Source organism: Urocitellus parryii, chromosome 7, assembly GCF_045843805.1.
Source record: "Urocitellus parryii isolate mUroPar1 chromosome 7, mUroPar1.hap1, whole genome shotgun sequence".
Lineage (NCBI taxonomy): Eukaryota > Metazoa > Chordata > Mammalia > Rodentia > Sciuridae > Urocitellus > Urocitellus parryii.
In genome coordinates, this window is record NC_135537.1 from 169,396,684 (window position 1) to 169,422,184 (window position 25,501).

At 57.4% G+C, this 25,501-nt stretch overlaps 1 protein-coding gene across 3 annotated transcripts in view; it reads right to left on the reverse strand.

Moving 5' to 3' along the window:
• Nucleotides 1-3,708: 3,708 nt before the first annotated feature.
• Nucleotides 3,709-25,501, reverse strand: part of Scn4a (sodium voltage-gated channel alpha subunit 4) — a 42,940-nt gene continuing 21,147 nt past the window's right edge. For all 3 annotated transcript variants that reach the window (XM_026402218.2, XM_026402219.2, XM_026402221.2), the window contains 14 exons: nucleotides 23,551-23,789; nucleotides 21,653-21,826; nucleotides 20,525-20,881; nucleotides 15,400-15,888; nucleotides 13,394-13,529; nucleotides 12,789-12,943; nucleotides 12,099-12,272; nucleotides 11,494-11,616; nucleotides 9,977-10,255; nucleotides 9,670-9,723; nucleotides 9,326-9,463; nucleotides 8,751-8,855; nucleotides 7,907-8,177; nucleotides 3,709-7,017 (listed from right to left, as the gene is read on the reverse strand). In XM_026402218.2, the coding sequence (XP_026258003.2) occupies nucleotides 5,774-7,017; nucleotides 7,907-8,177; nucleotides 8,751-8,855; nucleotides 9,326-9,463; nucleotides 9,670-9,723; nucleotides 9,977-10,255; nucleotides 11,494-11,616; nucleotides 12,099-12,272; nucleotides 12,789-12,943; nucleotides 13,394-13,529; nucleotides 15,400-15,888; nucleotides 20,525-20,881; nucleotides 21,653-21,826; nucleotides 23,551-23,789 (3,938 nt within the window). In that variant the 3' untranslated portion in view covers nucleotides 3,709-5,773. The remainder of the gene's footprint in view (nucleotides 7,018-7,906; nucleotides 8,178-8,750; nucleotides 8,856-9,325; nucleotides 9,464-9,669; nucleotides 9,724-9,976; nucleotides 10,256-11,493; nucleotides 11,617-12,098; nucleotides 12,273-12,788; nucleotides 12,944-13,393; nucleotides 13,530-15,399; nucleotides 15,889-20,524; nucleotides 20,882-21,652; nucleotides 21,827-23,550; nucleotides 23,790-25,501) is intronic.

Here is a 25,501-nt window from a genome sequence, read left to right on the forward strand (position 1 = left end):
GGTCACAGCTCTGTCCCAGAGCCTGAGCCCGTGACCGTCCGAGGCTCTTGGGGGAAAACGTGTAACTGCCTGGCTGCAGCCCATCACCACCCGCCTCTTCCCCTCCAGGCCCCTTCCTGCCATGCAAATTGTGACCCAGGGGAGGCCTGGGCTCTCCTGGGACACGGGGGGTGGGGGTGGGGGTGGGGGGGTGGACTTTCATCAGCTGGGCCACCAGGGCTTGAAGGTCGCAGGGTTGGGCAGCGCAGCTGGGAGCCTCGGAGGAAGTCCTGGAAGGGGGCTTCTGAGTCTTGAGGGGACAGCCTGTGCTTCCCTTCCTGGGTCCCCACCCCATTATTGGTCATCCCTAGGTCTGCCAGCCTCCCGTCTGCAGGCCGCCAGTTCCTGGGAGGGCAAAGCCCTGGGAGTCTTCATGCTAGTAACACCCAGGAGTGAATCTAACCCGCACTCCCTCTGCTCTGGACCACTTCACCCCGTGAGAAGAGGAGAACTGAGCAAGGGCAGTGCAGGAGCCAGGCACCTGGCAGGAACCCGAGCAGAACCCCTTGTAGGACGTGCAGGTGATTAGGTTGGAAGTTGGCCTGTGGAAGAAGGGAGCTACAGAGGTTCTTGAGCAAGAGCATGGCAAATGAGGCAGCCACTCGGGAGAAGATGCATCTTTGCTGCCAAAGTGAGTGAACTAGGTAGAGATGCTTAGAGGAAACCCATCACTTAACAACCCAGGGGGCTTTGCCAGGAGCAGTGGCACATAATTCCAGAGACTTGGGAGGACGAGGCAGGAGGATCTCAAATGAGAGGCCAGTCTCCAAAACTCAGAGAGGCCCTAAGCAACACAAAAACAAACCCCCCTCCAAAACTGAAAAAACTATCAGGGAGCTTCTTCAGGGAGTTGTGTGGCACCCGGAGGGCACCGAGGTATTGTCTGCAGCTCCAGGGGGTCTTGGGCAAGGGACAAGGCTAAGGACATGCTCTCAGGTTCTGAAGCTAAAAGGCTCTCTGGCTCTATCCTGCTGTCAGTAGGGCAGGGGACGGACATGCAGCTTTCAGGAGTTCATGTAAACTCAGCTTCACGCCCCTGGTCCAGGGTCCCCCGTAGTAACCCTTGCCCCATGTGCAACCTGCACAACCGTGCAGACTTGCGAACCTCAGCCCCACCGCCAGGTCCTCTCTGAGTTTTGTGTCTCCTGGTGGCTTCATTCTCTTTCTCGTCCCTTTACTCTTTCTCATACAGTGACCCCCAGGAGAGGAAGACAGATGCTAAGTCCTCTGTCCACATCTCACTGTCCCTATGACCCTCCATTTCTCAAATAGCCTGTGTGGGTGGCAGACCTGCCTGTGTTTGGGGAGCTGCGACCCCTCATCCCACAGCAGGGTTGGCACACAGAGGGTCTAGGCGCTCCACCTCTGTCCTGAACATATGTGTCACCTGACAGGTAGGGCCTGTGCCCGAGGGGAGCAGGCCAGGAAATCGGGGATCCACGGGTTAAGTTTGCATCTGAGGAACAGCTTGTTCCGGGCGGCCCCAGCTATTCTTGCTCATTTCCAGATGTTCCAAACGGAAAAACATTTCTCTGAAAAGGTGTCAGATGTTCAGCTCACAGAACAAACAGCCCAGGAATAAGAACATCACCTGAGGTCAGCCGTGGGGACCACGGGCCTCTGTGCGACTGGGGGGAGGCTAGAGAGAGGCTGCCCAGGAGCAGACAAAATCCAGGGGTCTCTCTCCAGCAAATTCTACCCCTCCCGAGCCGCAGGTGAGGGAGGCCTTGGTCAGCCTTGGTACTAGCGTCTCCCAAATTTGGGAGGCTGCTGGGGAAGGAGTGGGGCCGTCCTGTGTGGGGGTGTGATCTCACACCTGTGTGCCCCCTGGGTTGTGGGGTGTGGGGTCTGCTCAGGAGCTGGTCCTGGGGCCGGGTGACTCCAGGGGACGAGGAGGTTGGCAGAGGGCAGCTAGAATCCTGCAAACTCACAAACATCACATCCCCCGCGGCAGGAATGCAGATGTGTCCTTGGGGCTTCATGCCCATTCATGCCAGGCAGGGATTCACCTTCAGGAGGGCTGGAGGCCGTGGGGCCCCCACTGCCTGCAGGATTATTTTGTCACAGTTGGGGGCCGTGTTGTTCCCTGGCTGGTGACAACAGCACGGAGCCCTGGCCTGGGCCCAGGATGATGTGCTTTCCTTCCCAGAACAGGAGGCTTCGTAAGCCCACCCCCGCCTCTGCCCCCGACTGTCCCTGCCTGCCCACTCGGACATCTGGTAGCCCCCTGCCTTCCAGGAAAACAGCGTCAAAACCAGAGAAGGAGGTGGTGGGGTGGGGTGGGGTTTGGAATGGGACCAGGGGTTCAGATGTGGGGGAAACAAGAGGACAGGGACCCCAGTCACCCTGGGAAGGATCGGAGGGGGAAGAGCCCCGGGGAAGGAGGAACCCTGATCTCTCCGGGCTGCCCGCTCAGGCGCCCTGGGCCCTGGGTGCTTGTGACCGCTGGCTGGGAAGGACTCAGGTTCAAATCCTATCCCCGTAGGATTTGCCCAAGCTGCCCCAGGTCGCAGGTGGTTCTCCATGGAGCCCTCACCTGGAGGCATTTGAAAATGTGCCAGGGCAACTGAGATGGTCACAGTGGGCACCCCTGGCCTTCATGGGCCAAGGGCACTGAAAGGCCCAGATGGGTGGACAGTGGCCCACAAAGCAGAGCTCCCCGGCCCCCAGGCAAACAGCACCCGTTCCTAACCTCCTCTGTGTAAAACAGATAATCCCAATGGACTGTTCTTCACAGGGCCTTGCGCGGGTCGGGCCGTTGTGTTTCTGAGCACTTGGGGACGTGGGAGCGCAGCACCCGCAGGAGGGGAGCAGCCCCGATGGGTGGGAATAGCTGTGAGATCCGAGCCTGCGTTTTCTGTTCCCTGCTCAGAATTTTGCCTTTTTTCTTCCACTGGTCAAGGCTCAGGAAGAGTAGCCAGACCCCTGTGAGCTTCCTGTCCTCTGGGCCAGGTGACATCTGAAGAAACTTGAAGTGAGAAGAAGCCCCATCCCCAGGGAGGGAGGTCAGCGGCCTGGGGGGCCAGAGAACCCTGTGGGGTGCTCGCTCCACCACCCCAAAAGCCAGAGAGAACTGTGAGGCGGGAAGGGGCACAGGGGCAGTTGAGGGACATCGGGGGGACAGCCTGGGAGACAAGGCTTGTGAGTGTCCCTCATCCCTCAAGCTGTGTAACCTCAGGATCTAGGAAAAGGGGGCACAGAAACCCTTAAAAGGTGCAAGTATTTACTTGGAGTAACTCGGTCCTGGGGTCCAGAAGTCGTTACCGATAATAAAATCACAGACCGAACGCTGGTCACCCACTGGGTCTGTGGGCTGAGTTTGTCAAATTGCTCTCTGTTGCTCAGAGGCCCAGGGGACACTGGGCTCTCTGGGGCGGGGGTCAGTAGTCCTGGAGGGACAGCATCTCTGAGGAGAGGGAAGGGCGGCCCGTGAGCCCCACAGGCCTTGAGGTCTCTCAGGGGTGGAGGGGTGAAGGGGGCTCCCAGAGGGTGTGGGGGCTCGGGGGCTGCGTGTTGGAGGAGGGACTGGACTCTGCTCGCCCTCTCGGTCCCCAGAGCTCCCTGCACTGACCCCACTTGGCACCAGTACCCGCGGGCCTGCCTTCCCTCTGGCTGCCCTCGGCCCTCGCCCACGTCCACGCACGCGCCAGGGAGAAACCACACACCAGAGGCCGGGGAAGGGTTTATTGTAGGAACTGTACAAAGAAGCTCATTTGCCGGGCTGGCTTGGGGCCCGTTCCCACCTGGACAAGGTGGGAAGGGGCATCAGTCTGCAGGGGAGGGGCCACGAGCAGGGAGAGGCCAGACCCCACCCATCTCCTCTCCCCCTGCAGTGGTGCAGAGTCTGCGGGGAACACCCAATCGGACAGTCCTGAGGCTCGGGGCCCACGAGGGGAAGACAGAGGGGCAGGTGCTGGGCAGGGGGAGCTGACCCCCTCCTGGAAGAACCTTCTGAAAGAAGAGACAGGGTCACTACAGGAAGAGATGGAAGGAATTGAGTCCCTGCACAGAGGAGACAGAGGCCCCGGGCGTGACGATGAGAGGCCCGGGAAGAGGGGAGCTGAGGGAGGGCGGCAGGCTGGGGCGGGCAGGGCAGACAACAGAGAAGACTGGCCCGTGGACACGCACGCATGGGAGTACACGCATGCACACACATAGACACGTGCATACACACAACTCGTTTTGGAGGTTTGGCGGCTTCCTGAGTTTTAATCAAATGGCGTATGAGAAACAAGAAGGAAAAGAAGATGAACTTGGGCCACTGTGCAGTGTCCACACCCTCGTGGCACAGGTTCACTCTCCCACGTCCAGGCCCTCACATGAACAGGCCGGAAGACACACACATGCACGCACACCAGCTGTACTCACACCCGGTCTGACACTCCAGGGCACACTGACACACACACACACACACACAGATACCCAGACACACACTAATCTGCTGGCAGGCCCCGCAGTGGCGCGCGCGCACGCGCACACACACACACACACACACAGTCACACACACACATACACCCACAGAACCCACATACAACTACCCACTCGGGCGACCGGCAGACACAGACCCAGAGGCCCACATACGAGTGACTGAATCCCGACAGCCCTGAGCAGGACTCTCACACCCTCCTCCAGGCCCAGCCTCTGTTCTCCGGAAGCCAGCAGAGCCCAGTGCAGCCATGTCCAGTCTTTGGTGCCAGCTGAAATGGCTTTCCAGGCAGCAGGAGGTCGGAAGGTTGAGCCCCAGCTGGGTTAGCCTTCCCTGCTGCAGGCCCCAGGGTTGACATCTCTTAGGGTCACTTTAAGGAGGTGGGAAACTGGGAGGAGGGGAGAAGAGATGGGCAGGGGGAAGATGAGAAGGAGAGATCTCCGAGACTTGATGGGGCACAAGGCACCCTGGTGGCCTAATGAAGGTGTCAGGAGGGGAGAGAGGGAAGGAACAGAGTCTTCGTACTGAGCATCAGGGTCCCCGGCCCCACCCAGGCCTGGACACTCAGGCCGAGTGCGGTGACTTGGCTGGCAGGACCCAGCCTGTTCTACCCATTCATTCTTCTGAGAAAAGGGCAATTCCTAAGTGGAATCCTTCTTTCTGCTCTTCCCCTGGGGGCCAGCCAGGGAAGCTGTCCACGGGAAGGATTTCAGGAGTCACAGTCCCAGCCTGATGCAGCAGGATCCAGTGGCCAACTAACTGGGCTTGTGGAGCAATTTCTGGACCAGTAACATTTCCCTCTTCCAATGGAATTCCTGAGCTGGCAGAGGGAACTGCATCCCAGAGTCAGCGCGGCAGACGTCCACACTCACTGAGGTTAAGACATCTTTGCCCAGGCTGGAACTGGGGGGCCCGGGCCACTTCAGGGGGAGAGGCCAGTAGCCCTTAAGACTCCGGTGACAAGAGGGAAGCCAAGCCCTCCATGGTAGGCTGGGTCCTCCCCAAGTGGGGGACAGAGATTCTGAGATTTGATCTCCCCCTGACTAAGAGGAGGGGTGGCGGGGCCCGAGGGGAGATAAGAGCAACTTGAAGATGAGGCAGGGGCTTCCACCCATCCTGGGCCCCGAATGCAACTCCCACTTGCTCTGGCCTAAGTGTCAGCCCCAGCATGGCCAAATCCTATCCTCCCAGAGGGAGCCGGACGCAGTCCTGGATGCAAAGCCCAGCTCCGTCACTCGGCCCGCAGCAGGCACCTTGGGGGAGCTCTGGGCCTATGCCCACGCTCGCCGGCCACCTCCACGCTGCCTGCTAGACGAGAGACTCTTTGACCCCTGGCCTCACCGTCTGCCCTGGTGGCGGGGAGGAAGGCAGGGCGGCGTCTGAGGGGCTCACAGGAGTAGGTGGGGTGGTGTCTGAGGGGCTGACAGGCGTGAGCCCCGTGGTGGTGGGCCCCGTCTCCTCCCCATGGCTCTGCGCAGCGCTGTTCCCGTTCTCGGGGCCGTACATCTTGCTCATGGTGCTGGCGATGAGCCCCTCCTTCTCAGGGGCCCCGTCCCCGCTGCCGTCCTGGCTGTGGCGGTACATGTAGGAGGCCTGCTTCACAGAGCGCTGCAGCAGGTGCCGGCGGTAGGCCCTCTGGATCTTGATGGCGCACACCTCCTCGTGCTTCCTCTTGAGGGTGGTGGTGATGGGCTCGTAGGAGACCTTGGAGGGGTTGGCCGCCATGAACTTCTCCTCCATGGTCTGCTTGAGAGCGTCCATTTCCCCAGAGTCGCCCAGCACCTCTTTGGTCAGGGCAAAGAGGATGTCCAGGCAGTGGATCTTGTCCCCCGGTACCATGGGCAGGTCCAGCGTGATGAGCTTGATCTTGTTGGGCTTGGCGATCCTCAGCGGCTCCTGCAGAGTGTCCACGAAGTCCGAGAGGCGGCTGTAGTCGATGAACTGCGTGGCATCGGGGTCGAACTTCTCCCAGGTCTCATAGAACATCTCAAAGTCATCCTCGCCCAGGGGCTCGCTGCTCTCCTCGGTGGCCACGTTGAAGTTCTCCAGGATGATGGCGATGTACATGTTGACCACGATGAGGAAGGAGATGATGATGTAGCTGCAGAAGAAGCAGATGCCGATGGACGGGTTGCCACAGTCGCCCCTGACACTGGTGCCTGGGTTCTCAAGCGTGGGGTCGCAGTCCGGGGGCCCACTGTTGAGGATGGGGTTCAGAAGCCCGTCCCAGCCAGCCGACGTGGTGATCTCAAAGAGGCAGATGATGCTGTTGCCGAAGGTCTCGAAGTTGAACATGTCGTCAATGCCCGACTCCTTCTTGACGTAGGCAAAGTTGGACATGCCGAAGATGGAGTAGATGAACATGACCAGGAAGAGGAGGAGGCCGATGTTGAAGAGGGCAGGCAGCGACATCATGAGGGCGAAGAGCAGCGTCCGGATGCCCTTGGCTCCACGGATCAGCCGCAGGACACGCCCGATCCGAGCCAGGCGGATCACACGGAACAGTGTGGGTGACACGAAGTATTTCTGGATCAGGTCCGACAGCGCGAGGCCTGCAGGGAGGAGTGGAGGTGGGTCAGAGAGTGCCGGGCGTGTGGGGCTCAGGGGCCTGGCCTGGTGCACCCTGCCTCAGTGAGGGGCAGGTGGAGCCAACCCTCCCAGCACAGGCAGGACGACCTGAGCAGGCCAGGACAGCTGGAGGTGGGATGTGCTAAGGGTGACGGGCCAGGGTAAGGCCCATCTTAAGGCTGTTTGCAGATGACACGGGTGGCAGTGGGGTGGGGAGGACAGCTCTGCGATCTGGGCATGCCACTTAACTTGCTGTGACTCAGCTGCCTCCTCTGTAAACCGAGGGTAATAGCCCGACCACCTGTGGCATTGCTGTGAACAACTGAGATGCGGCCTGTAAAGCGCATGGCAGAGCCAGGCTTGCAGGAAGCGCTAAGCGGTGGCTTGTACTGTCACGGTTAGGCACATTCTGTCTTCTTCTCAGTGTGTGCAGGTCCTGGAATCACCTTACGTTTTCTGCTCCCTATGTGGACACCTGAGCACAGGTACGTCAGGTCAACGTGTTTCCTGAGGTGTATTCATGTGTGCACAGGTGACAGGCTGCCTATGAGCATGAGCACTGAGAATGAATGGCAGGTGCACGCGTGTGTGCGTGTGTGCGTGTGTGTGTGTGTGTGTGTGTTTGGTGCTGGGGATTGAACCCAGGGTACCACACCACCGAGCCTCATCCCCAGCCCTTGTTATTTTTTGAGACAAATCTTGCATAGTTGCCCAGGCTGCCTTCAAACTTGGAATCCTCCTGCCTCAGGCTCTCAGTTGCTGGGATTACAGGCATGTGCCACTGCACCGGCCACATGTGTGCTTGCGTGGGTTTGTGTGAGTGTGCCAGGTGCACGAGGAAGGCTTTCATCTCAGTGCTTCGCCCCAGCTCACCCACAATGGACAGGATGACCACCACGAAGTCGAAGATGTTCCAGCCCACGGTGAAGTAGTACTGGCGCAGGGCGAACATCTTGAGCACGCACTCCCCCGTGAAGATGATGATGAAGACCATGTTGATGTTGTACAGGATGTCCACCTTGAGCTGGCTCTGGTCGTCCGTCTCCACCATCATGGTGACCATGTTGAGGCAGATGAGGATCATGATGGTGATGTCGAACACCTGCTTCGTCACGAAGTCATACACCATGCCCTGGATCTTGTTCTGCAGCACAAAGGGGTGTGTCGGCATGTATGTGTGTGGGCGTGGAGTGGCGGGGCACAGGCAGGGTCAGGACAGGATGGGGACATTCAGGAGACACAGGAGGGTACGATGGCACCACACAGAGGACACATAGAAAAGAGGGGTCAGGGCCAATGATGGAGTCTGCCACAGGAGGGAAAGGCCTGTGACCACGCCATCCTGGAGCATCACTCTGGGATCCTTCCTCCTTTCAAAGTCCCCCTCATTCTTCTCCCAAAGCCACTGCTCACTGGGGAGGGTGTCTGGCCATCCTCTTTCCCCCTCTTGTCAGGGTCTCTGTCCCAGGTGAGGAGGTGGATGGACACTGAGGTCTCGTGCAGGACTGGATAAGGGGTAAACTGGTAACTGGAGTCTAGTGGCAGCTGCTGTGTGTGCATACAGTGTCTCTGTGCACTATGACTCCCAGCAAGTGGGCTCACTTCACTCAGGAACATAGCCCGAGAGGCAAAGAGCAGGCTGCCTTTGGACCCCAGTGACCCCCTGGGGCAGAAGCCTGGTACAAGCCACAGGAGGAAGGGTCCAGAGGGCTGGTACCTGGGGCCGGGGAATTGGCTTCTGGGGCTTCTTGGAGCCAAGCTTCTTCATGGCATTATAGTACTTCTTCTGTTCCTCTGTCATGAAGATGTCTTTCCCTCCAAAGTATAGTGGAATAGGGCACATAAGGTTGGGCTGGAGCCCCCTCCCTGCCTTCAGGACTCCCCCCACCCGCATCAGGCACCACCATTAAGGCAGACTCTGTTCCTGCAGAGGCCCCTGGTGGGGAGGGGGAGGGGTTTGGGAGGGGCCAGAGATGGAGGGATGGGGCGGAGGGAAGAGGACTGAAGTTGCTTTGAAGCCTAGGTTGGGTCAGTTTCCATCAATGTCCTTAGAGTAACCCAGCAAGGCCGGTCGTATCCACCTCATTTTATACACCAGGGAATCAAGGTTGAAGGGCCCGCGTCACTGTTCAGGGCCCCTGGAGGGATTTGGAATCAGGCTTGCTGCCCGAACGCAGCCCAGGGCCTGCTCCGGCAGCGCTGGTGACCACAGGAAGGAATGAGTGGACATGGAGGGGAGGCAGGAGCCGGGGTGGCGGGGGTGGGCCAGAGGAAGGTGGGCAAGATACTCATCTTCTTTTTCTGCTGGTTGAAGTTGTCGATGATGACGCCGATGAAGAGGTTGAGCGTGAAGAAGGACCCGAAGATGATGAAGATGACGAAGTAGAGGTACATGTAGAGGTTCACCTCGTACTGCGGCTGCTCCTCCTTCTGCAGGGACCACGGGACAGGACAGGGTGGGGGTGCATGCCTGGGGTTCTCCCCGCTCCCTCAAGCACTGTGAGCAGGGGTCACCCAACCCCAGGCGGCAGGGACTCCCGAGGAGACAGCATGGAAGGGACGGATGGCAGAACATGTCCCCGGGCCATGGTCTGCCCTGGCTTGCTCACCAGTCACATCTCCGAGAGCTGACTCACCTCCCGGGAGTCCACAGCTGCATACATGATGTCCATCCAACCCTTGAAGGTGGCCTGGGGAGGTGGGGTGCTGTGTGAGGGGTGGGGGCTTCACCCAAGGGTTTCCTCCCCTTCCAGCCTGGCTCTGGAGGCCACCTGCCACAGCCCCCTGGGGCAGGCATCAGAGACCAGAGAGATCTGGACGCTACTTTGGGGTCCCACAGCATTGGAGGCAAGGTGGGAAGTTCCCTTACAAAGGGGTGACAGTGGATTTAGGTGCAGAGGCTTGTGAGCACTTCTGTGCCAGCTCAGGTCCAGTGACACTCACCACCTGCAGGAGGGAGAGGTAGCCCAGACCCACGTTGTCGTAGTTGACCTTGACATTGAGCCAGCGAACCTGGCCCGTGTGCATGAGGCTTTCGCATTCAGACTTGTTGTTGACCTCGGAGATGTCGAACCTCTCTGAGGTGGTGGTGTTGATGCAGTAGTAGAACTTTCCAGCAAACAAGTTGACACCCATGATGCTAAAGATGAGCCAGAAGATGAGGCAGACAAGCAGCACGTTCATGATGGAGGGGATGGCGCCCAGGAGGGCGTTCACCACCACCTGGGGGCAGAGTCGGGGGTCACTGCCAGAGCCTCTCTTAGGCCTCTGAGAGAAGGCTCCCCGCTGCACCCCAACAGAGGACCAGGCTGAGCTGGGCCTTGTCATTTAGGGAGGGCTGATTTGAGCCAGGCCTGGGGGGAAGCTGTCTGATGGGTGTCTGTGGGGGTGGAGTGAGGGTGGTAGGCTTGGGGAGCCGCCAGATGGGGGGTTGAGGAGGCCACTCTGCTTGGCTGAAGCTGCCAAGAAACCACTGGGCTTCTCTGGAAGCAGTCTTGTCACGGGTCACCAGGCAGGAGACAAACACTTTCCTCAGCCCCCATAGGAAACTCAGCCACGTGACCTGGCCCTGCTGGCAGCTCAGTTAGTGATACATACACAGAAAGGCCTAGAAGAGGGAAGGCCCGGGGCTTTGAAGCAGCAGGACCCCAGGGCTGGACCTCTGTTCCTTATATCCCTGGTCACACAGGCCACCAAACTGTTTGGTGGTCTGACCTGAGAACCGTCCCTTTCAAGAAGGAGCCATTTCATGTCCTCCAGGCAGAGGGGATGGCAGAAGCCTGGTGTGCTGCCCGGGAGAGCTCTGATCCTGGTTGAAGCACCACCCAGCTGTGTGGCCATCGAGAAGTTATATCCCTCAGTGGGGAAGAGTCCTTGGTCTTGGGGTGGGAGGGCCTGGCATCGGGCTGGCCTCTTGAATGAGCCCGGAACCCACCAATTCCGAGGGGTCCTTGTGGAGCAGGTCTTTCTGGTGGCAGTCCTTCCTTGGCGGGGAAGTCCCATTTGCCTTGCCTAGACCCTGTGTTTACCTGCCACTTCCGCTGTCAAGGGCCTGAGGGGATCTTCTCTAAATTGACCCTAAACTGGAGCTCAAGGGCAGGTAGCTCAGGGCCAGGGTGCCAACACCTTCACACTTGCTTATGTTTCATGGCCCTTGGGGGCCCAGGCTGAGGTCAGGGAAGGACACCCAGAAACCCACAGGCCTTCCTTCCTTCCTCTTCTCCCTGCTCAGCCTTCCTGGGTGCTGCCCCCTAGTGGTGGAGCACACCAGCGGAGGGGGCTGAGAGTGGGGAGGGGGCTGAGAGTGGGGACGGGGCAGGCACAGGTGTCTCAGGGCCCCACTCCCAGTCGTCAGCACTTTGAGCCCTCTGCCTGCTCCTGGTGGTGGCTGGGGTACAGACACACGCCCTCCACCCTTCCCACAGGTGGCTGCTCCCCCATCCTGAGCCCTCTGTACCCACCCTCATGCCCTCGAATCGGGACAGTGCCCTCAGGGGACGCAGGGCCCGCAGGGTGCGCAGGGATTTGATGGGACCCAGCTCTGAGTAGCCCAGCCAGTTGGCCACCAGACTGATGATGGAGACCTGCAAAGGAAGAATGGGTGGTCAGTGAGTGCAGGTCGCCCTAAGCCCAGGGACACAGCCCCTGGGTACAAGCCCCTCAGGGTGGGAGGGTCTTCCTGAGCTCACTGTTCCTGGTTGTCTCCCTCTAGTCCCTTCCCTAGTGGGAGCAGCAGTCCAGGGACCTGTCCCAGCATCCCTAGAGCCTGGGCTCCAGCCCAACGATGCCACCAATTAACTGGGGATGACAGTGAACAGGAGGGACGGTACCTGCCTCCTTCACGGACCTGTGTGCCCATTAAGGAGGATATGGAAATCCTCCGCACATACTGGCAGACCCCCAGCCTGAGGACAGAGATGGCCTTTTGTTCCCCAGCCTGGGCAGCTGTGTCTCTGTGAGGAGCAGGGCTGACTGGAGCTTGGACTTCCCGTGCAAGGGCCACCTAAAGTCCTCGGCCAGGACAGCCTCCGGAGCTGGCTGTGGGTCCAGGGCAGGGCAGACTCACGTCCACGATGAGGAAGTCGAGCCAGCACCAGGCGTTGGTGAAGTACACCTTGAAGCCGTAGGCCACCCACTTGAGCAGCATCTCCAGGATGAAGATGTAGGTGAAGACCTTGTCAGCGTATTCCAGGATGGTGCGGATGACCGGCCGCTGCTCGATGTAGATGTCCTCGAAGGCCTGAGGGGCACCAGCATGACCTGTGGGTGGCCAGGGGCCCAGAGGCTGGGGCAGCAGCCACATCCCCTACCCTGCCTGAAGCCGCTGGTTCCCAGGGGTCTGCCATGGGAGCCAGATGGGCAGCAGTGGACATCTCCCAGCCCTCTCTCCATCATGGGGAGGGGTAGGCTTCCCGGCGGGGAGGAGTCTCTTGGTTGTCAATCATCTGCCAGAGGGTTTCACAGTGACACAGGTTCAGTTTTGCCCCCATGTTCCCGGGGCCCACCTGCCTCCTCTTGGGCCGGGAGAGCATACAAGTCAGAACCCACAGAACAAGGGGGCCTGCCTGTCACTTTGCGAAGCTGACCCCTTCTAGAACCTATCCTGGAGGTCGAGGTGAGTCCCTTTAGGATTCTTTGGATTCAGGACTGTCTAGGCCCCATCCACTCCTGGTATGGAGTGAGAGCGCCCCAGGGGGACCTGCTTGGGACTTGGCACCTGCCTCTGCCTGTGCCCCATCCCCTGGGGGGTGCTTACCAGGGCCCCACTGCTGAGCAGGATCATGAAGACAATGAAGGTCTCGAACCAGTTGTGCTCAACAATCTTGAAGCAAGCCCTGCGGAGGGTCCACCACATCTTCCCGCGGCCCTGGGAGATGTCCACATAGAGGCAGGGGCACCGCTGCACGCAGGCTGGGGACAGGGACAGGCACCGCGTCATAAGCCTAGGGCCGCCTCAGGGTGCCTCTCCACCTCACTGTCCCCAGACCCAGGGTTCCATCTGGCTCATATGGGGGGCTTAGGTCCTCCCTTCACAACCCGTTCCGCCATGTATCAACTGCCGCTGGAGGCGGACACGCAGAGGGAAGATGCTCTGCAAACAGGGCTCAGGCCACCTACTGTCCCCGTCCTCCCCCAACCTTGCCCAAGCAGGCTTCAGATCATCCAGCCCAGGACCTTTGAACAAAAATGTTTCTCCAGGGTCAGCTCCCAGAGTGAGGTGGAGGAGGGCAGCACTGGCGAAGAGGGCCGCCTGCTTTCCCACGGCCTCCTCTGGCTCTGGTGTGGCCTGCCCCTTACAGGGACGCTGGGCTGGGGGAGGCCCTGGCCAGGTGAGGGTGCTGGCCATGGGTGCATCCTCACCCTCCGTGAAGCACTCCTCAGGCTGCTCCCCGTCGGGGTCCTCCTCGGCCTGCTCCGCGGGGTCCTCTTCGGGGGGCTTGTAGTCGGCCGTGCTGCAGACGGAGGAGTTCCCATCGTAGAGGGGCGGCGGCGGCTTCTGCAGGGGCCACAGGGGCTCATGACCCCTGGGCCCTGAGAGACCCCTCATCCTCCCACCAGGTGGGGCAGGCCAGACCTGTCCACCCCCACCCGTCCACTCAGCCCCGGTGACTGAACAGACAGTGCGGAGGTGGCCTTGGTCCTGCCTGTGTGCCACATGAGGGCTGGGGGGGGAGGGGGGCATGAAGAGACGGGTAAGGGTCTCGGGTAAGGGAAGAACCTGGGACAGAGCTGGGGAGGAGGTGGCTGCGTGGGGCTCAGGCTGCTGGGTGATCTGGGAGGTGTTGGGGGCACGAGGGGCCTGGCAGAGGAGAAAAGGCCTGTAGGTCCTTCTGCGAGGGCAGGAGTAAGAAAAGAGGTCAGGATGGAGCTGGACCTTCACAGGCTGCAGAGAACAGGCATGTGGTGCCCCCAGAGTCCGAGACCTCCCACCCCCAGGGGCTGTTTGGCTGAGGGATCCAGGAAGGATGGAAAACTTTCCCCAGCCAAGGCCCCAGTCTGGCGCCAAGGGAACCTGATCGGAGTGGGGGTGGGGCGGGGGCTGGTGCTCCGGCCTGGCCAGGCCTCCTCCCACCTCCTCCTGGTGCTGTCCCAGGCCCGCTTCCCAGTCCTGCCCTCGACTCTGCGAGGAGACCCTTCATGGCTGGGCGTGAGGCCCCTGAAGAGGAAGACCAATTGGGCAGCTTGGTGGAGGACAGTGACCAGAAAACCCCAGATGGTGGTCTTGTCCCCAGCCGGCAGAAAAGGAAACTGAGGCACAGAGGACTAGGCCTGTGCACCCACAGAGCTGTCGGCCCTGCCTAGCTTCCACAATCCCCCTGGGAACCATGTCTGTCCCCCTTTAAAGAGTCCTCAGGCCCCCTCCCCTCCCAGAGCCTTGGACCCAGCCCTCTCCGGCCCTTCCCCCACCAAGTTCCTCCTACCGGGGTTGAGGTCGGTGCCACATTTCCCAGGGTATTTATAGCTCGGCAGGCACTCGGCCCCCTGGTAAGTCAGCGTGCCACATATTTGGGGTGAATAGGGAGTCAAGAGCTTTCAGGGCAAAGTTCGCTAGGCTCCCGTCTCCAGCCAGCCAGGGCTGGTGGGGTGGGGTGGGGTGGGCAGGGCCTGGCCTCCCTCCTGGGTTAGTCTTTTCCCTGCCATGGCTGGAGAACAGGTGAGGGCGGCTCAGAGTCAGCTCCCCTGGAAGGTCCGAGGCAGGGTCCCAGCCTCCATGGCAGCCTCTGAAGACCACCACCTGGCTCCAGTCCCTTCCCACCCCCACCAGAGAGAGACAGGACTAGGGGGCAACTTGGCCCAGCAGCAAGGGCCCTGCCTGGACCAGCGGGTGGAGTGTCAGGGCTCCTGCCCTGAGGCTGTGTGATAGCTCTCTGCTGTCCTGTCCCCAACTCCCCTTGACCCTCTGGCTCCTCTGCTCAGAGACCTTGACCTGGATCTGGCTGGCTCCTTGGCCAGATGGGAGGTTGGGTCCAACCTTAGGTAGGGTCTAAGCAGAAATAGATGATTGTATCATGCACTTGGCAGGGGCTTTAAGCCCATGGGAGTATTTAGGAGAGGCTTCTTCGGCCCAAGTCCTGGAACAAAGGTGCCAAAGGTAAGAGCATCCTGTCCAGGAGCGCCACCTGCTGGTGCGAGGGCCCAGGTAGCGTTTTGCCTGGCCTATCATCAGAGTCATATCTATGAGGATAAAACAGTCCCCATTTACACAGCGCTTTCTAAGTGCTCTGTGCATAGCATGTCATGAGATGCTTACAACCAGCCATGGTCTGGGAACCATCACCCCCATTTTACAGATGGAGCAACTGAGGACTGAAGAGGACTTGTGATTTGGTCCACGACCCCTCCAGCAGGGCCCTGGATGGGCTCACCTTGACATCCTCAGGCTCTGAGAAGGTGTCGGTCTCCTCCTCGGTGGGCATCTCCAGGTCAGACTCCTCGGAGGCGATGGGCACCTGGATGGTCAGGTAGGGGTTGTTGATGAAGTTGAGGTGGTCCAGCTCGATGCTGGAGGGAGGGCCGTCCGCCAGGCCCATGTGATTCAGGATGTGATTGTCCTTCTTCAGGTCCTTGTCCCCCTCCTCGGGTGGCGGCTCCTTCTTCTCATCCTCGGGGGCACCTTCCCCGGCCTCGCCAGCCTCCTCAGCGCCTCCGAGCTCCCCGATGCTGAGAATGATCTCCTTGGGGCTCAGGATCTTGCCGTGCAGCAGCCCCAGGAGGAAGGTCTTGGCGAAGCTGATGCCCCACTTGATCCGCGCGATGGCGATCTGCAGGTTGTTCATCTCGCCGTCTTCGTCTGAGGCCGCCAGGCTGTCGGCACTGAAGGAGCTCAGCAGGAGGGCCAGGAACAGGTTCAGAACCTGGGAGACAGGTGTTGGGGGAGCCTCAGGCCAGCCTGCGAGTCCCTGGGGGCTCCACCCTCACCACCAAGGGGGGCTCCTGTCCACAGGTCAGACCAGCCATACGCTGGGCATTTGGAAGGACGTCCCCTAATGGAATCTCACAGTGGCTCCTGGAGGGAGGGCTGCCAAGATCATCCCCATCTTGCAGATATGGAAACTGAGGCTTGTGCCTGTGAGAGGACTCTGCTGCCATGGCATTTGGAGAGGTACACTGGGGGACAGAGACTCTGCACGGGTCTGTCCTCTACCTCTACTGTCAGGGGCTGGTGAACAAAGGACAGGGCTCAAGTCTCACGTTTCTAGGAAACAATCTTGGAGCCTTCTTTTCCTCATCTGTTAAGTGGGACTTTTAACAGACGCTGGGTTCTGTCCCCTGTTGCTCTGGAAAGAACATTTGGCCTGCTACTTACTCCTTCCTCCTCTTGGGGCTCCCTACCACACCTATTCCTATTTCCCTTCCTCCTTTCCTATTGATGAGGCTTCTACTGGCCACCTCTTGTCCTCTCCCCACATTTTATTTTCTAGCGGACAATTACTGAACCCCTGCCACTGTTGGTGAGTAAGTGGCCTCAGGGAGCCCAAAGCCTAGTGGAGACGGACGTTTGATCAGAAAAATACAGGGTGGGTTTGGTGGCAATAGAGAGTGGTGTGTACAGGCTTTGAAATGATGCTGAATCCCAGTTTACTAGCTGTGTGTCCTAAGGCAAGCTGCTTTACTGCTCTGTGCCTGTTTACTTATCTGTGTACCTATTACTATGATTCCAGTAATCCTCACAATGTTGTGATGATTAAAAGATGAATACAAGTAAGTGCTCAAAACATATTGGTTGTTATTATATGAGCAATAATAGAAAGCTCTACATGGTATAGGGAAGAGCATGATTAATTTGGCCAGTTCAGTGTTTTACAGATGAGGAAACAGAGTCCCAGAGGTAGAGTGGTTTAACCTGGGACACACAACATAGTCTTTTTTTTTTTTTTAAGAGAGAGAGAATTTTAATATTTATTTTTTAGTTTTTGGTGGACACAACATCTTTGTTGGTATGTGGTGCTGAGGATCGAACCCGGGCCGCACGCATGCCAGGCGAGCGCGCTACCGCTTGAGCCACATCCCCAGCCCCCACAGCATAGTATTGACTAACACCCAGGTTTCCAGTCACAATTTTAGAGAGCACCATTTGCTTAAACTACAATGTGAATGATATCCCTAGAAGTTTGCAAAGCAATGACCTTGCCTCCCCCCACAAACACCCCTGGAGCTTGAGCAATGGAAGAAGGTGCCACTGGCTGGGGTGGGAGGTCCTGGCTGTTGTCCACCAGAGGCAGAGCCAGGTTCTTACTGTCTGGGGCCTGGGGCTTGTCACTGTGCGAGTGGATAAGAGGGAATCTATGCCCTTGACCGTCTTCCCCGAGTGCCTCGCTGTCTGGCTTGACCCACGTCCTCCAAGGGTTCTCAGGATTGTCTTAACTACCATGTCAGCACAGCATCTTTAAAGAATACATTAAAATCCCCTTTGAAAGAGTGTGCGGGGGTTCCACCCCTGTGCCACGTCCTCCCGCTCCCTCTCCTCTCTGCCTGAGCCCACCGCCCACATTTATTGGTCCTTTTCTCCCCCTCTCAAGGGGGGGCATCCAGTTGCCAGAAACACATCTGAGATGGGAATTAGCTGCTCTCTGGGTCAGCAGGGTTTGCACACGGCTCCTGCCTGGGACAGAAATAGCCTCCTCGGGCAAGGGGGAGGGGAGAGGGGAGGGGGACAGAGGTCATGTTCCCCGGGGGGCTCTGTGGGGTGGGTCATCTGTGACCTAGTCACTTCCTCTTCTTCACAGTAACCCAGGGGAAGTGACCAAGTGTCAGGGATGCAAGGGGCACGGGTCCCCACAGTCCCTGGCAGGGTGCCCTGGCGCCCTCTGGTAGACACCTGCTTCTCTGAGGCATGGGGGTGTGGTAGGAGGGGACAGTGCCCAAGGAGCTGACCGTGCCGCCTCCTAGGCAGCTTCACTCCCTCTGAGCAACCTGGGAGAGCCACAGAGCTGGGCTGAAAAAGAGAGAGAGTGGGGGAGATGGGGAGAGAGACGGGGGTGACGGTCCCCGGAGGGGACGGTGCAGTGGCTGTAGGCCCTAGAGCCAGGCTACTTGGGCTCAAACCCTGTACTTCTCACTAATCACCTCCCTGAGCCTTTGCCTTCTCCTGTACGTAGCAGATAAAGCCGTCTGTCCTCCATAGGAGGCCGTGAGTATAGGCGAATGGACAGCTGTGGGCGCTACCACTGAGCATGCTCAGAGTGCCGGCTAGGTGCTGAGCAAGTGCCAGCTGTCCTCAGCGTCACAGCTAGTATCATGGTCATCATTATCACTATTGCTGCTCTTATTGCATCCTGGTTACTGGAGTCACAGACCCAGGCTCTTGTCCTAATTCAGTTTCTATTTTCTTTCTTTCTTTGTTTTTGGTACTGGGGATTGAACCCAGGGGCACTTTAACACTGAGCTACGTCTCAGCCCTTTATATATATATATACATATGTGTATATATATGTGTATATATATATATATATGTATATATGTATATATATTTTAGACAGGGCCTTGCTAAGGGCTCCATTACGTTGCTGAGGCTGACTTCAAACTTGCAGTCCTCCTCCCTCAGCTTCCCGAGTCTCCAAAGTTATGTAGGTGAGCGCACCCAGCGGGGCCCAGTTTCTCATGTGCTGTGTGGCTCTGGGCAGCGCCACCTCCAGGACGTGGAGGCAGCACTGCAGCGCTGCCCATCTCAGGGTGTTGAGAAGACTAGGAATAATGCACAGAAAGCCCTTGTGCACAGGTTTGCAGAGGGCAGGAAGGTTATGCCAATAACTGGTGCCCTAAGCAACTTAACAAGGCACTGTCTCAAAATAATAAAAAAAGGGCAGGGGTGTCTCATTAATTTTAGAAGTGATCAGCTTAATTACAATGATTAACACAAAACCACCTGCTTGTAACTTCTGACTTCCCCTGGCCTGGTGGGCCAAGTACTTTGCAAAGCACTGAGACCTGTCATGTAACCTGCAGGACCACTGCCATTAGCATTCCCATTTTCCAGATGAGAAAACTAAGGCCCCAAAGAGGTCAAATTTCTTGTTCAACACTTCCCAGTCAGCAAGTGGCAAAAGGGGGATGAGAAATATAGTTTGGGGTTTTTTTTTTTTTTTGGTACTTAGGATTGAACCCAGGGGCACTTGACCACTGAGCCACATCCCCAGCCCTATTTTGTATTTTATTTAGAGACAGGGTCTCACTGAATTGCTTAGCACCTTGCTTTTGCTGAAGCTGGCTTTGAACTCAAGATCCTCCTCCCTCAGCCTCCTGAGCCACTGGGATTACAGGTGTGAGAAATGTTTTTGAGTGTCCACTCACAGAGACAGAAACCCCCCAGACTCTCTCCAGGCATCTGTAGCCCTTAAATGTACATTCAGAAACTTCTACTCAGAGCCAGTGTCCCACCCCACCCAATCCTGCCCCAAAGTTCAACCCAGGCACCTTCCCTGTCTCTCTCCATTCACTCAGGTGCACGTGCCCCTCAGGGACAGCAGTCTGGGTTCTTCTCTGTAGCTGTCCCACACTCTCCTCCTCCAGCAGAGGTGACACCCCTCCCCCATCCGCCCCTGCCCCCTGCCGGAGCTCAGTGATATCCGAGAACGCTGACCCAGCAGTTCAAGGATTCCACAGGTCTTTTTGGAATGTGGGGACGTGCATGCGTCTGCTACCTTGTTGCCCAGGGCAGTGCCAGCCACCATAGGGGGCAGCTGGGCACAGCAGTATGGGGCTCTGAGGGTGTAACCCCAGAAAGGGAAGGATTTGGGATGAGCAGGGTAAGGAGAGATGCCTCCACAGGCCCTGGCCACAGAACTGGTGTCCAGCTGGACCATGGACCCTGCTCTTCACCTTGCCACTCCTCCTCCCCTGCACAGCTCCCAGCCCAGTCCTGAACCCCAGGAAGGGGTGGGATGGATGGAGTTTATGTCACCTCTGGAGTCTCCCAAAGCCAGGCTCTAATTCTGTTTTTCCAGAGCTCAGGAACAGAGGAGAGTAAGAGGGTAGGAGAAGGCCAAGAGGCTGGGGTCCTGGTCACCCCATGCTTGGTTATACTGTGTCCGCTAGTGAGGCCAATCTTCCCAGAGGCCCCTTGAGGTACCTATTATTTTCTTCTATGTGACAGTTAGGAAACCCAGCCTGACTCATTGGTGTTACTCAAAATACTAGCAGCCTACAGCACCATCCCTGGATGGAGCCTGGAGTTTGTCTGGAATTCAGATTCCCAGGCTCGGGCCCAGGCTACTGAATCAGATTCTCCAGGGGGGGGGGGGGCAGGAATCTATGTTTTAGAAACTCCAGGTAATACTTAAGCAGTTTAAAATTTGAGACTTGTTGGGTGAAGCCATATAAAATTGCCATTTCAGGGGTGTGGGGAATAGAAGATAGAAAACATCACAGCAATTTCCTAAGATCTATCTACCAGCAACAAGGCCCTCCAACGACAGCCTTGTAAAGGCACTGGACACCCCTTGCACCCTTCCTGGGTGAGGGTGGGGAAGCTCCCCAGCCAGTCTCACTCACCACCAGGTTGCCGATGACCATGACCATGAGGAAGACAGTGAGGCACATGGGCTGGCCAGCCACCTCCATGCAATCCCACATGGTCTCGATCCACTCCCCACACAGGATGCGGAAGACGATGAGGAAGGAGTGGAAGAAATCGTGCATGTGCCAGCGGGGCAGGCTACAGTCGGCAGCGATCTTGCACACGCACTCCTTGTAACTCTTGCCAAACAGCTGCATGCCCACCACGGCGAAGATGAACACGATGATGGCCAGCACCAGCGTCAGGTTGCCCAGCGCCCCCACAGAATTGCCGATGATCTTGATGAGCATGTTGAGCGTCGGCCACGACTTGGCCAGCTTGAAAACCCGCAGCTATCGGGCATGGGGAGGACAAGGGCAAATGAGGCCCCATGACAAGTGGCCCAACCCCAGAGCCCCCACCTCAGCTGCAAGAACAATTCCAAGTAGCCTGAAGCCCCACCCCTGAGTGATCGGAGGCCTCTTTGCCTCCTGGTTAAATGGGACTACTCATGTTCTACCGCTTCCTGATGTTAGTATGTTAAAAAGAGAAAAAAGCCCTTACCTGTTAAGGATACAAAGCATTTTACTAGTGACATTTTATGTCAACATTTGCTTTAACATACTTCCGCTGCCAATAAAAACTAGAGAAGCGGGTGAAATAAGAATTGTAGAATGTGGTAGGTACTTGGAGGTTCATTTTCCTTTGTCTGTATTTTTGGATGCAGGGAGGTTCCCATAATAAAGTTAAAAAAAAATAATATAAGGGGCTGGGGTTGTGGCTCCATGGTAGAGCCTTTGCTTAGCATGTGTGAGGTACTGGGTTCGATTCTCAGCACTGCATAGAAATAAATAAAATAAAGGTCCATTGACAACTAAAAAATAAAAAATAAATAATAATATAAGTATCCTTTATGGGATTGTCCCAAAGTCACCCAATGTCAGCTCTTGGGGTTGCCAGTTTGGTAGCCCCAGAACTGTGTGATAAGGAGGGAGGGATCCCTGGCTCCCTGTTTACAGGTAAGAAACGTTCCTGGGCAGGGGAGGGCCGCCTCATTTCCAATCTTCTGGCCTCCTGAAGTTTCTCCTCCCACCCACTGCACAGTCCCTGTAGTTCTCTCGTACCAGTCGGAAGGAGCGGAGCACAGACAGCCCCTGCACGTTGGCCAGGCCCAGCTCCACCAGGCTGAGGGTGACAATGAAACTGTCGAAGATGTTCCAGCCCTGCTGGAAATACTCGTAGGGGTCCATGGCGATCAGCTTCAGTACCATCTCAGCCGTGAAGATGCCTGTGAACACCTAGGGGGAGGGGTAGGCCCTGTCACAAGGCTCCAGGGAGCACAGGGCCTTTGGAATCTCCCAGCCACTCCCATCCCCTGGAAGAGGCTCTGTGGATTGAGGGGAGAGGTCCAGAGCCTTAAGGGGGAAGGGAGTGGTACCTATGGCCCATACGTGTGTATGTCAGGGTTTTGTTTGGTTGGTTTTGTTTTGTTTTGTTTTGTTTTGTTTTTTTTGGTATTAGGGATCAAACCTAGAGGCACTTTACCACTGAGCTATAACCCCATCCCTTTTAAACGAAAATATTATTTTGAGACAGGGTCTTGCTAAATTGCCCAGGCTGGCCTTGAACTTGTGATCCTCCTGCTTCAGCCTCCAGAGTGGTTGGGATTACAGGCAGGCGCCACCATGCCTGGCTGGGATCCCTATCTCCACAGAGTTGGCAGGGAACATCACACTCATCCCACAGATGAGCAAACAAGGTTCAGCCAGGTCAGCAACCAGCAGCCAGTTCTTAGGGTGCTGAGTTCAGGTTCTTTCCTTTATGCCCTAATCTTATCTACTGGATCCAGTCCCAGGACTTAGCAAATCTTGGTGGACTCAGGGTCTAGGGGAAAAATTCAATGGGGGGAGGTCAGAGCTGCTTCCCCAACCTTGGAACAGGAGCCTGAGGGCTGCATAGCCCTGAAAACTCCCTGGACCTGGTCCCCCTGCTATTGGGCACCAGCTGCCCTGGGTCTAGAGTCTGCATGGGTACATGCTGAGCCCCTCCCAGGGGCTGCCCCTGGCCACAGCAGGTGTCCAGACAGTAGCACAGTGTCAGCAGGGGTTGGGCAGGCAGGCGGGCCCTGACCATCATGCACACCCCAGCAGCTGTGCCATGAATCTAGGGCACGCCCTTACCCCTCTGGCCCTGCCTGGCCATGCTGCCTCATACATCTCCATGGGAGTGATGTGCCTGACCCTGAAGGCCTGATTCTTGTGCCACCCACCCAGTCTTGGTCATGCCCAGGGCCCATATCTCACTCTCCCTGAGTTGGCCTCCCTTTTGGGGTGGGAAGAACACCTTGACAAATGCCACCCTGGAAAAATTGTGAAGGGGATGGGGAAGGGTGGGTAGGGCTAGAGGAGGCAGCGGCTTTCCCTTTGTCAGGCTCCACTGGGGCTGGCAACGAGGTGATAATGCTCCTAATGGGCAGGGATAAGCGGGTGGATCAGGGCATGTCAACAATAGCGGAGCAGCAAAGAGCTGGAGAGGGGAGCAGCAGGGCCAGGCTGGCGATATGGGGGAGTGGGTGGGAACAAGTCCCTGAAGCGCTCAGGGTGAGCTGAGGCCTTTTGGGCCTGGATTTGTGTGGCTATATGCCACATCCCCAGGTCCCTAGGTCCCTTTCAGGCCCATGCCAATCTCAGGAACTGGAGAACTTTTTATCCAAGCAAGGCTTCCATCTCCACACCCCCACTCCCATCCCTACTTCCAGAGCAAGGCCTGGATCCCTGACCCTAGGAATTCTGATCTCCATGACTTCAGAGCCTCACCCACTCTCCCTGACCCTGAATGCCTTGAAATCCATATTCTACACTCCACACATCACCCCAGGTACCTCCCCATACGTGTCTTATCCCCATATACTAGGAAAACCCTATCTGTCCCCAGATGCCCCCCTAATAGTGCCCCATATTTCCAGACAGCTCCACTGGGTCCTGCCCCCTAATGACCACCCTCCCCTTTGGCCCCTCCCTACCAGGTTTCCCACAGAAAGCACGTTGTCGAAGTGCTCCGTCATGGGGTAGTGCTCCATGGCCATGAAGAGGGTGTTGAGCACGATGCAGATGGTGATGCCCAGGTCCACGAAGGGGTCCATGACGATCAGGTGGATGATATGCTTGAACTTCACCCACGGGGTGCAGCAGTTCCATATGAGCACTTTGTGCGCGCACTTGTACCACCATGGTGGGCACTTCTGGTGGGCCTCCTCCAGCTCTGCGAGAGGGGTTTTAACAGGTGCCTGATGAAGATTCTCCCACTGGCGCGCCCCTTCCTGCCTCCACTAGCCCTTGGGACCCCCCTCCCAAGCCCCACCCCTTAACGCTCCACATCTCAACATTCCAGCGGGTTGGCAAGGCCTAAGCCGAACCTTAAAATCCCCACCCTCCTCACACCTCGTCACTCCAGACCCGCCCCCGAAGCCCCACCCACATGACCACACCCTCGGATCACCCCCCTGAAAGCCAGGCCTCTTAGAACTCCCTCCAGGCCCCACCCCTGCGGGCTATTTCAAGTCCCGCCCTCTCGGCACGCCCCGCCCCGCCCCGCCCCGCCCCGCCCCTCCCCTCAGGGAGCTCGGGCAGGACCTCAGCTCTCTGCCCTGTGCCCAAGGCTGCTATTCGGGCAGGAGAGACGCCCAGAGAAGAGGGAACCCAGGCCCACCAAAGTCTGGGGACCAGACTGAGACTCCCTTAGGACTCTCCCTCCCCACTGCGGGTAAAGTCGGCCCTGCAGGAGTGTCCTCAGCCAGATCCTCCTTCCCTCCAGAGTGGCTTTCTGAAAACAGCCCCTGTTCTTGCAGCCCCAAAGCCAAGAGGCTCTGCCCTCTGTAAGGACCATGGGATGAAGTGCTCCTCCCGCTGGTCTCTGTGACCAATGGGAGCTGCCTTGGCCTAGGTATGATCTCACTGACTCATATTATTAATGCCACCGATTTTGTAGATTAAGGAAAGGAACTGGAGTGGGTGGTAGCCCCTTGGAGATCCTGGGTGCAACCCCAACTGTACCCAGGAATGAGAAACCTGAGTCTCTCAGAGACAGCAGTGGATTCTAGTCTGTTGTGACCTCCCTCACCTCCATGTCCACCCCTAGGCCACTGTAGTGCCCCAGCATCTGAGGCTGGAAACTCATGGTGAAGGTCCCAGCAAGAGCAGGGGCCAGCTCTGACTGTCCTGCATTCCCTGGTCCATTCTCTGGCACACAGTCACCTGGATGCATCATGCAAGGTCACGCAAGGTGAGATGGTATGTACCTTCTAAGGGCTTGCAAAGTCCTGTAATCTCACTCCCCCCACCACACACACCTTTCTAACTCCCCACTTTTAGCCCAGGCAGGCTGGCCTGGAGAGCGACCAGCTTCCTTCTCTGGGTGAGACTTTCTTTCTTGTGTCGATTCTCTTTTCTTTATTTCCTCCTTTCTTCCTGCTTCCTATTGTTCTTCCCGCCCTCCTTCCCTCCTTCCTTTTTTCTCTCTCATTCATCTACACTCCTGTCTCTTTCCATTCAGGAATCTTTCAGCACATCCATCCATCCATCCACTATCCACCATCCATCATCTTTCCATCCATCTCTTATTTTGATATCTTTATTCTCCTCCCAGGTCCTGGGTGTGGTATAGGGATTGGGGGAATCTCCGATTTTACTCTGGGAATTTGATGTTGACCTTTAACTTTTATCCAGAGAACACTGGAAGAGCAGGCTCTTCAGTTTCCGGAACACAGGGCCTTCCTGGTTAGTATTATTAGCCTGTCCTTCCCCGTTGCCTTGGCAGCCCCCAAGGTCCTCCCGGAAGCCCCTGGTTCCCGCAGCAGCTTGGCCTTGTAGCCACAACTTGGCCAGGTTAAGACAACTATATTTATCACAGTTTATTTCCTCAATGCCAATATTAAATTACTGCACCCTGCCCTCAGGAGGCTAAATGGCCTAGGG